Source organism: Tupaia chinensis, unplaced genomic scaffold, assembly GCF_000334495.1.
Source record: "Tupaia chinensis unplaced genomic scaffold, TupChi_1.0 Scaffold144336_1, whole genome shotgun sequence".
NCBI lineage: Eukaryota > Metazoa > Chordata > Mammalia > Scandentia > Tupaiidae > Tupaia > Tupaia belangeri.
Window position 1 is genome coordinate 152,046 of NW_006204194.1, and position 11,288 is coordinate 163,333.

Sequence of the window (11,288 nt, forward strand, 5' to 3'; positions counted from 1 at the left end):
TGCTGGGGGATTCCACGTGCTGCGTGCTGCTTGGCCTGGCTGTGCTGGCGTGGCCCTGGCTCAGCTCCGGGAGTCCCCACTGGCTGAGCCTGGGAGCTGTGGCCCTGTCGCTGGCCCTGCTGCCGGCCCGCCTCCCCCCGGGGCTGCGCTGGCTGCCTGCAGACTTGGCCTTTGTAGCCCAGCTCCTCAGAGTGGGCCTGTATATCAAGGTGCGCTGCAGCCGCCGGCCGCCCAGCACCTTCGTGGATGCCTGTGAGCGGCGGGGGCGGGGGGCGCACAGCCTTGGTGTGGACGGGGCCCGGGTCCTGTGCAGTCACCTTTGGCGAACTGGATGACCGGGCTTGCCGGGCGGCATGGGCACTGAAGGCTGAACTGGGTGTCCCTGCAGGCCCGTGTGCTGGGGAGACTGCCGCCCTCCTGCTGCTGGCTTCCCGCACGGTCCCTGCACTGTGTCTATGGCTGGGGCTGGCCAAGCTGGGCTGTCCAGTGGCCTGGATCAACCCGCATGGCCGGGGGACGGCCCTGGCACACTCTGTGCTGCGCTCTGAAGCCCAAGTGTTGGTGGTAGACCCAGGTGAGGGCCCTCTGGGCCGGTGGGGATGGGCTGGGCGAGGCAAAGGACACACTGGAGGACAGACATTCTAGAGGACACTGGGCCAGGAGCTCGGGGCTTCCCAGACCCTTGTCTCCCTCAAAGGCCATTAGAATCAAAACTTCAGGTGACCGAGAGTGATTGAGGCCACTAGAGTTCTAATTATTCTCACAATGGCTATTTCTTTTGTATTTTAAACTAGTTTTTATTTTATTTTATTTTATTTTATTTTATTTTATTTTATGTTATTCTTCAATTTGACCAGAGAGAGAGAAAAAAAGGGAAAATGAAAAAGCAAGCCACCAGGTCTGGGACTTGAACCTTGGTTGGCCATGTGGGAGTCCAGCACCTTAACCACCATGCCACCTGCTGGCCCCAACAATGGCTATTTCAATCCTTCACGCCCAAATATACTAATGATGTGATTCTCTGGTAGCTGCTGCTCTGCCGCGGGCCTCAGGTCTACCCTCATTACTTCAAAGGTGAGCCTTGCCTCAGTTTCTTCTCTGACCCCTACCCGTAGACCTTCAGGAGAGCTTGGAGGAGATCCTCCCCGAGCTGCAGGCCAAGAACATCCGCTGCTTCTACCTCAGCCACACCTCCCCGACGCCGGGGGTGGGGGCCTTGGGAGCCGTTCTGGACGCCGCGCCCTCTGACCCACTGCCTGCTGACCTGCGTGCCGGGATCACAAGACAGAGCCCTGCCTTGTTCATCTACACCTCAGGGACCACTGGTGAGGGCGCCCGGAAATCTTGGCCTCTGAGGTCTAAGCCCAAGCTGTGTTGCCAGTGACCTCTGAACCCTTCTTATCCTCTGATATTAACACTTGGCCTTAATGCTGAATCTCAATGTGATTTGAGCCCAGTAAACAGCCACTGAGGTCTGGCTCTGTGGCCTTATGGTTAAGGCAGTTGGATCCCATGTGGCTGACCCTGTGGTTCTAGTCCCAGACCCAGCAGCTTGAGAAACACACTGGGTGCGTGTGCATGCATGCCCAAAATCCCAATAGGAGGGAAGGATGGAGAAGGGATTGTGGTGTGACCATTCCCCATGGTAGGTGCTTTCTCTTCTCCCTTTCCAAAAAGCACTCACTTGTTGGGACCAGCAGTTAGTGTAATGGCTATGTTGCTAGACTCCCATGTAGTAGACCACGGTGCTTAAACTAAGCTGGGTGCGTGTGTATGTGTGCCCGAGATCTTGAGAGGAGAACGGAGGAGAAGGGATTGCGGTGTGGCTACACCGCAATGATTTCTCGCTTTCTGTCTCTCTCTTTCTGGCTAGCGCACGCACCCTATATCAAAACCTCTCAAAACAAACAAACAAACAAACAAACAAAAAACAGCCACTTGAAACCCTTACTAACCTTTGGTGTTTAATGTGTAACTCCCAGTCAGAATTCAGCCTCTGAACCCAACCACGAATCTCCATATTTGTGCACTTTGAGGGCCTCATGCCAGATGCAGGCCTGACTATAAACCTGCACCTGCGTGTCATCCCTCTCCCCTGGTGTCCTTTTGCCACCCCATCCTTCCCACTTCTTCCTCTCCAGGGCTTCCAAAGCCAGCCATCCTCACACATGAGAAGGTCCTGCAGATAAGCACGATGCTATCTCTATGTGGGACCACAGCTGCTGACGTTGTCTACACGGTCCTGCCACTGTACCACACGATGGGGCTTGTCCTTGGGGTCCTTGGCTGCTTAGAGCTTGGTAAGCCCTTCTCTGAGGACCCCTTGAATTGACAGGACACAGGAGTGGGTATCAGGGTGGCACTGGCAAGGTGACAAGATCCCCTAGGTTACCCAGCACCTGCATTCTCACTTAGAAGGGGCACACAGTGCGGCCAACAGGTGGCGTGGTGGTTAAGGGTGCTGGACTCCCACATGGCCGGTTGTGGTTCTAGTCCCATATCTGGCACCTTGATTTCTCACTTTCCCTCTCTCTTTCAATCACTCTCTCTCTCTGTCTTTCTCTAGTCAAATTAAATAAATATAAATAAATAAAATTACATACAATTATTATTTTTTTTTGAGAGGTTTTTGCTATAGGGCATGTGTGCTCACCAGAAAGAGAGACAGATGGAACGCCAAAAATCACCCCCCGGGGGGATGGCCACGCCGCAATCCGCAATCCCTTCTTCCCCATTCTCCTCTCGGGATCTTGGGCATGCACGCACATGCGGCTGGTGTGAGTTTAAGCCACCGGGTCCGGGACTTGAACCGTGGTGGACTACATGAGAGTCCAGCAATGTAGCCATTAGGCCAACTGGTGGTCCCAATAAAATAATTATTCAAAAATAAGAAGGGGCACACAGCAGCAAGTCCCAGAGCTACCTGGACAGAGGCACAGACACCCAGACAACTCCTCATGGCTGTGCTTTGGTCAGGAGGTGACAAGCACTGATAGGAGTGATGGCTGTGGGCATTCGGGGAGGCTGGAGCTCAGGAGGGTCGGGATGCTGACCCAGATTTGTGACGTGCCCAGGAGGAGCCCACTGAACACTCCCCCACTGGATCCCTGGAGACTGGAGAAGGGATTGCGGCATGGCCATCCCCCCTGGGGGGGTGATTTCTCATTTTCTGTCTCTGTCTCTCTCTGTCTGGCGAGCGCACGTGCCCTATAGCAAAAACCTCTAAAAAAAAAAAAAAACCCTCATGTATTTACCACCAGCTTTAGCCACCAAACATTTTACTCTATTTGTTTCATTTATCACCTCCCCTCCATTCCCACTTGCTCTTTTATTCTCATGTTTTTAGTTTTTTAAAGGTGTTTGCCATAGGGAACGTATACTCGCCTGAGAGAGACAGAGATAGAGACAGTGAGATGGAAGTGAGAAATAACCTCCCAGGGGGATGGCTACATCGCAATCACTTCTCCATTTACCTCCTGAGATGTGGAGCATGCACATACATGTGCCTGGCATGATTTTTAAGCCACTTCGCCCAGGACTCAAACTGTTGTCTGCTGTATGGGAGTCCAGCTCCTTAACCACCATGCCACCTGCTGGCCCCAATAATTTATTTTTTAAATATAAGAGGGACCAGCAAATGGCATAATAGTTAAATTGCTGGACTCTCACATGACTGACCATGGTGCTGAGTGTGTGTGCATGCATGCCAAATGTCCTGGGAGGAGGACAGAGGAGAAGGGACTGTGCCTGCCGGAGAAGGATATGATTTCTCACTTTCCCTCTCTGTCTCTTGGCCAAGCACATGCATCCTATGGCAAACATCTGGGGCCAGCAGGTGGCATGGTGGTTAAGGGCCCTGGACTCCCACATGGCCAACCGTGGTCTGAGTCCTGCACCTGGCGGCTCGCTATGTCACTTTCCCTCTCTTTCACTCTCTGACCAAATTAAGAATTAATAAATAAATAAATTTAAATAATATTTTTTTCTTTTTTCTTTTTTTGGGAGAGGTTTTTGCTATTGGGCTCATGAACTCGCCAAACAGAGACAGAGAGACAGAAAGCGAGAAATCACCCCCCATGGGGGGATGGCCACGCCTCAATCCCTTCTCCTCCATTCTCCTCTCGGGATCTTGGGCACATGCACACACACGCCTGGCGTGAGTTTTAAGCCACCAGGTCTGGGACTCGGACCGCGGTCGACTACGTGGGAGTCCAGCAACATAGCCATTACGCTAACTGCTGGTCTTGGTTAAATAATTTTTTAATCTAAAATAATAATATTATAAAATATTCCAGTGTAGGGACCAGCAGGTGGCATGATAGTTAAGGCTCAGGACTCCCACATGGCGACTGCAGTTCAAGTCCTGGATCTGGTGTCTTTCTTTCTTTCTTTCTTTCTTTTTGAGAGGTTTTCTCTATAGGGCACGTGTGCTTGCCAGACAGAGAGACATAGAGACAGAAAATGAGAAATCACCCCCCAAGGGGGATGATCACTCCGCAATCCCTTCTCCTCCCTTCTCCTCTCGGAATCTTGGGGACGCATGCACACGCGCCCGGTGTGAGTTTTAAGCCACCAGGTCCGGGATGCGAACCACAGTCAACTACGTGGGAGTCCAGCGACATAGCCATTACGCTAACTGCTGGTTCCCGTGACTTACTTTCTTACTTTCCCTCTCTTTCTCTGTCTCTGATGAGTACATGTACCCTATAGTAAATATAAAAATAATAAAATTTTTTGAAATTGCAGTATATATCTCTAACACATAAAGACTAAAAAAGTGGGGCCAGCAGGTGGTATGGTGGTTAAGGGCGCTGGACTCCCACATGGCTGACTGTGGTTCAAGTCCCAGACAGGTGGCTTGCTTCCTTATTTTCTCTTTCTCTCTCTTTCTCTCACTCTGTCCCTCTCCAGTCAAATTTAAATAAATAAATAAATAAATAAAGTACACGAGTACTTTAAAAAAAAAAAAAAGGACTGAAAAAGTAACCATACCTGACAAAATTAACAGTAACCCTTTAAGGGCCAACAGGTGGCATGGTGGTTAAGGGCACTGGACTCCTACATGGCCAACCGCAGTTTGAGTCCCAGACCAGGTGGCTTGCTTTCTCACTTTCCCTCTCTTTCTCTTTCTTCCTGCTGTCCCTCTCTGGCCAAATTTAAATAAAATAAAATTTAAAAAAATATTTAAAAAACAGTAACCCTTTAATATTTGATGTACAGTTCATGTTCAATTTTCACATTTTCTAATTGTCTTCTTTTTTTTAGAATTATATAATTTTATTTATTCATTCATTTATTTTAATTTGACCAGAGACACAAACACATACACACACACACACACACACACACAGAAAGAGAGAGAGAGAAAGCAAGCCATCAGTTCTGGGACCTGAACCGCAGTCAGCCATGTGGGAGTGTCCAGTGCCTTAACCACCATGCCACTTGCTGGTTCCCTCTAATTATCTTCTTACAGTTTAATAATCTCATTGTAGTTGCTTGTTAGGTCTGTGGTCCTCTTTCCCCCCACATTTGATACTGGATTGGAAATTCCTTCTACAGGCATTGTTAGATTCAGTTTCAGTTTTTCTTGGCAAGAGCGAAGAACAGTTTGGTGTCTGTACTTTCCAAGTTGGCACATTGGAGGCAGCCTCTGCCTGCTATCCTGCCTTTACAAATAGAAGTTTGATTGGGAAAGCTTCCCACCAATACTGTCTCCCCATTGATATTACTAGCTCTTGAAGACCTTTCCCAAATCAGATGTTTCATTAGGGGCTGCAACAAAACTGTTGCTTTCAAGGATTTGACATTAATTTTCATAGGGTATATCTCTCTGCCAAAATACAGTCTCAGAGAAGACACCCTTGTTACTTCATGGAGTACATGAGCAGTTTTCACTTTGGGTGCAGAGGGGTGGTATTTAGCTTGCAATCCTTGTTGAAGACGGTGGAGCTATGTAGAGTACCTTCTACAGATCCAGATGCAGAGGAGGGTATCAGGAGAGAGAGATCATTTTCCTGGAGTGAGTGCTCTGGTCCCTAATGATTAATCTTACTAATCCATGTGTCCATCTATCAGTGCTTCCATTCAGCCCATCAACCTGCCTGTCCATCTACTCAGCTACCCCTTCACCCACCCATGTCTCTATTCATCCCTCTACCCAGGGATCCACCCACCCACCCACACATCCACCCATTCACTCACCCAGTCTACCCACTCGCCTTTCCATCCACCTACCAGCCCATCTGCCTAGCTGGACATTTATTTATCATAATCTAGAATACTGGGGCCTGAGGCCTACAGGTGTCATTGTGGTTAGAAGGCACTGGATTCTGGGACCAGCAGTTAGCGTAATGGCTATGTCGCTGGACTCCCACGTAGTCGACCGCGGTTTGAGTCCCAGACCCAGTGGCTTAAACTCGTGCCGGGCGTGTGTGCGTGCATGCCCAAGATCCCGAGAGGAGAATGGAGGAGAAGGAATTGCGGCATGGCCATCCCCTCTGGGGGGTAATTTCTCGCTTTCTATCTCTCTCTGTCTGTCTGGTGAGTGCACACGCCCTATAGCAAAAACCTCTCCAAGAAAAAAAAATTGGGGCTGGCAAGTGGCATGGTGGTTAAAGGTACTGGACTCCCACATGGCCGACCATGGTTCAAGTCTCGGACCTGGTGGCTTGCTTTCTCACTGCCTCTCTCTCTGTCTCTCTCTGATCAAACTGGAAAATAATAATGATAATAATAATAAAGTTAAATAAAATCATTCTTTTTAAAAAATTTTTAAAAAGGCACTGGATTCTCACATGGCTGACCATGGTTCAAATCCTAGACGTGGTGGCTTGCTTTCCCACTCTCTCTCTCTAATCAAACTGGAAAATAATGATGATAAATAAAGTTAAATAATTCTTTTTATTTATTTATCTTATTTTGAAAAAGAATCACTTTAACTTTCTTTCTTTCTTTCTTTCAAGTCGACCAGAGAGAGAGAGAAAATGAGAAAGGAAGCCGCCAGATCCAGGACTCAGACCAAGGTTGGCCATGTGGGAGTCCAGCACCCTTAACCACCATACCAACTGCCAGCCCCCAAAAGAATTCTATTTTTTTAAAGAATTATTTAACTTTATGTATTTGAATTTGACCAGAGAAGGACAGAGAAAGAGAGAGAGAGAGGGAGGGAACATGAGAAAGCAAGCTGCCAGGTCTGGGACTCAGACCAAGGTTGGCCATGTGGGAGTCCAGCGCCCTTAACCACCATGCCACCTGCCAGCCCAGTAAAATAATTCTTAAAAAAAAAAAAATAAAATAATGACTGGAGCCTGACAGTGGTACAGCAGTAAAGCAAGGTCCTCTGTGACATTGACTGACATGAGAGGGTCCCCGGATTGCGTCCAGAGCCCTCCACGAGTATGCTTGGCACCCATGGTGTCCATAATCTGGGGATGATTGAGCTGAGGATGGATCATGGCATCAAGAACCTGTTGGAGGGACCAGCAGATGGTGTAATGGTTATGTTGCTGGACTCCCACATAGTCTACCCGGCAGCTTAAAACTCATACCAGAGGGGCCGGTAGGTGGAGTGGTGGTTAAGGACATTGGACTCCCACATGATTGACTGTGGTTTGAGTCCCAGACCTGGAGACTTGCTTTCTCATTTCCCTTCTCTTTCACACTGTTCCTCTCTAGTCAAAAACAAACAAACAAAAAACCATAAATACTTAAAGTTAAATAAAATAATTCTTTAAAAAGAAGAAAACTCGGGAACTAGCAGTTGGTGTGGTGGCTGTGTCGCTGGATTCCCACGTAGTCGACCGCACTTCGCGTCCCGGACCTGGTGGCTTAGAACTCACGCCGGGCACATGTGCGTGCGTGCCCAAGATCCTGAGAGGAGAATGGAGGAGAAGGGATTGCGGCGTGACCATCCTCCCTGGGGGGGTGATTTCTCACTTTCTGTCTCTCTCTGTCTGTCTGGCGAGCACACGCACCCTATAGCAAAAACCTCTCAAAAAAAAAAAAAAAGGAAAAAGAAATTTAAAAAAAAGAAAGAAAACTCAAAAAAAGAAAATGTCCAAAATCCCAAGAGGAGAATGGAGCAGAAGGGATTACAGCATGATCCATCCCCCCAGGGGATGATTTCTCACTTTGGGTCTCTCTGTCTTTTTTTGTCTCTCCAGCAAGCGAATGTGCCCTATAGCAAAAATCTCTCTTAAACAAACAAAAAAAAGAATGAAAATGCTGTCTCTGCTGCTCCTTGTCTCATGGAAAAAAATAAACTATATGTATATAAAATATGACAAATATCCATGGCTTTTTTTCAGTAATACTCACTTTGTACCAGGAAGTGAGCTTTCCATATCATCAGGAATTTGACAGGATTTGAACCCAGGCCTACATATGTTCTGCTGGGGGCATTCCTAGTAGGGCCAAGGACACAGGTGAGCTCTACCTATCGCTGTATTTCAGGAGCCACAGTCAGGTTACCAGAGCTACTACTCACAGCAGCCTGAAGCAGCCTGACACTCCTCCTCCCCTCCCTCCCAGGAGCCACCTGTGTCTTGGCGCCCAAGTTCTCTGCTTCCACCTTCTGGGATGACTGTCGGCAACATGGCGTGACCGTGATCCAGTATGTGGGTGAGATCCTGCGGTACCTGTGTAACGCTCCCCAGGTAAGTCAGAAGTGATGCCCAGAGGTACCGGGCTCAGGTAAATACTCAGGTGTAGGACTCAAACAAGGTCTATTCCATAAAACACCCCAGGCAAGAGCCCACATACAGAGTTCCACGCAAGGTGTCTGATAGCGACACCTTTGATGCTCAGCTTGCTAACTTAACTTGGGCAGGTGACTTTACCTCTCAATTTCCTTATCCTTGTTTGGAAAACAGGGATAGTATTAGCTGTTATCTGTAGGGGCCTTGTGAGAATTAAATAAGTTACACATATATAAAATGCCTAGAACTGGGCGTGTCTCAGGGAAAACTCAGTAGATGTGTGCTGGCCTCATCCTTACAGAGCAGTGAGAAAGACCCTCAGGTAACCCCTCAGGATGAGGCCTGAAGCCACTTCCAAAGTGACCCCTCTAGGTAAGTTTTCCAGGTAACACCCCACAGGTAAGGCCCCAAGTAATTTCCCCAGGAAAGGCCCTGCTGATAACCCTCCATGCAGACTGCAGGAACTACAGTCAAGTAAGAGCCCCAAGTAAATCCCCAGGTATGGGTCCTCTGTCCACCCTCTGGTAATCCCTGAGGTAAGGGTTCTGGGCATGCCAAAGGACACCTTCTCACTGTTTTCGGGACATCCCTGTAGCAACCAGAGGACAGGACACATACAGTCCGCTTGGCAGTGGGCAATGGGCTTCGAGAAGATGTGTGGAAGACCTTCCAGCAGCGCTTCGGCCCCATTCGGATCTGGGAAGTCTATGGCTCCACGGAGGGCAACGTTGGCTTTGTCAACTATCCTGGGCGCTGCGGAGCCCAGGGCAAGATGAACTGCTTCCTCCGAGTGAGTGGGTCAGGTGCGGAGCAACAGTGCCCCCTACTGACGAAGAGCGTGTGGGGCCTCTGCCAATCTCCACTCTATCTCAGATGCTGTCCCCCTTCGAGCTGGTGGAGTTTGACACGGAGGCAGCAGAGCCCATAAGGGACGATCGGGGCTTCTGCATCCCTGTGGGACCAGGTATGGGTAAGGGCACTTCCCCTAGGTGTGGGAGGGGTGGAGATCCCCGCCTCCTCGACTGGAACAAGCTGCAGTGGGGTGGTCTGCAACTTTCATCTGGACCCGGTCCTTGGCCTGTCTGGCTCCCATCTGGGACCCTCTGCCTTGATTGGACCCTGCTTGGCTGCACTGCCGCAGTTTCTTGTTTGGTCTGCTAGATGTCTGCGTCCATCTAGTTCTCTGGAGCTTTCTGTGGGGCACCATGTCTTCCCAGGCATCCATCTGATGCCCTGTACCTTCTCCTGGTGGTATTTTCTTCTGGGGTCTTGCAAGGCCCTGGCCATCTTTCTTTCCACCACTGCTTGTCTCTGTCCCTTGCCTATAACTAATACATTTTTTTCTTTAAGTTTTCCTATAGGGTGTGTGGGCTCTCTGCAGAGAGAAAAAGCAACCAAGAAATCATGGGGGGGGGGTTGTCATACTGTAATGTCTTCTCTACTCTCCTCTGGATTTGGGGCACAAATGCACATGTGCCCTGCATGGTTTTTTTCCTTCTTTTTGTATAGGTTTATGCCATAGAGTGTGTGTGCTCACCAGAAAGAGACAGAGGGAAAGTGAGAAATCGCTCTCCTGGGGGGATGGTCATGCTGCAGTCCCTTCTCCATTCTCCTCCTGGGTTTTGGGTACGCATGCACACGCACCCAGCTGGTCCAGACTAACAGCTGTTGGCCATGTGGGAACCCAGTGCCTTCACCACTACACCACCTTTGGTCCACCCTACATATTGTTTTTTATCTTTTTAGAATTATTCTATTCAACTTTATTTATCTAGTTAAATTTGATCAGAGAAGGACAGAGTGTGTGTGTGTGAGAGAGAGAGAGAGAGAAAGTGAGAAAGCAAGCCGCCAGTTCCAGGACTTGAATCGCGGTCGGCCATGTGGGAGTCCAGCGCCCTTGACCACCGCCACCTGCTGGCCCCAACGCTGCGTGTTTTCACGCCGCCAGTCCGGGACTCGAGCCTCACAGTAGGACATGTGGGAGCCAGTCACCCCTAGCCCCTTCACCTCTTGGTTTTTTTTGGGCTCCTGGATGTCATCTTCCCCTCTCTGTCCCCCATTACTCCTCTGTGTCCCGACGACCTGTCTCTCAGTGTTTTTGTGTCTCTCTGTCTTTGAGTCTCCCCCATCTCTGGATGTCCCTGTCGCTATCTCCGGGCCTGCGCTGGCAGGGTGCTGGGTGACGCGAGTCCGCCATCGTCTGAAATCTCTGCAGGGGCCGGCGGGCTCCTAGGTTCTCGGTCACGGCTAAGGTGCCACTCCTATTGCCTGCTCCAGGGCAGCCAGGGCTCCTGCTGTCCCAGGTGCTCCGCCGGGCGCCTTTTCTGGGCTACCGCGGCCCCCGAGAACTCTCGGAACGGAAGTTGGTGCGGGACGTTCGGCACACGGGGGACGTTTACTACAACACCGGGGACGTACTGGCCATGGACCACGAAGGCTTCCTCTACTTCCGCGACCGTCTCGGGGACACCTTCCGGTTTGGAGTGGGGGCGGAGCTGCCGGGGCTGGGGCGGGGCCGGGGTGGCACCCAGAGCTGGGCGGAGCCAGCCCGAGAGGCTGGGCTTGTAGGGGGGGCACTCCGCGCCGCGCGCG

At 50.1% G+C, this 11,288-nt stretch overlaps 1 protein-coding gene across 1 annotated transcript in view; it reads left to right on the forward strand.

The window, feature by feature from the left end:
- Window positions 1-5: 5 nt before the first annotated feature.
- Window positions 6-11,288, forward strand: part of SLC27A5 (solute carrier family 27 member 5) — a gene marked incomplete at its 5' end in the record, with an annotated part of 15,325 nt that continues 4,042 nt past the window's right edge. The window contains 8 exon segments of the mRNA XM_006166786.2: window positions 6-268; window positions 270-574; window positions 1,116-1,325; window positions 2,142-2,300; window positions 8,530-8,654; window positions 9,292-9,486; window positions 9,570-9,660; window positions 10,974-11,172. Coding sequence (XP_006166848.2) covers window positions 6-268; window positions 270-574; window positions 1,116-1,325; window positions 2,142-2,300; window positions 8,530-8,654; window positions 9,292-9,486; window positions 9,570-9,660; window positions 10,974-11,172 — 1,547 coding nt within the window.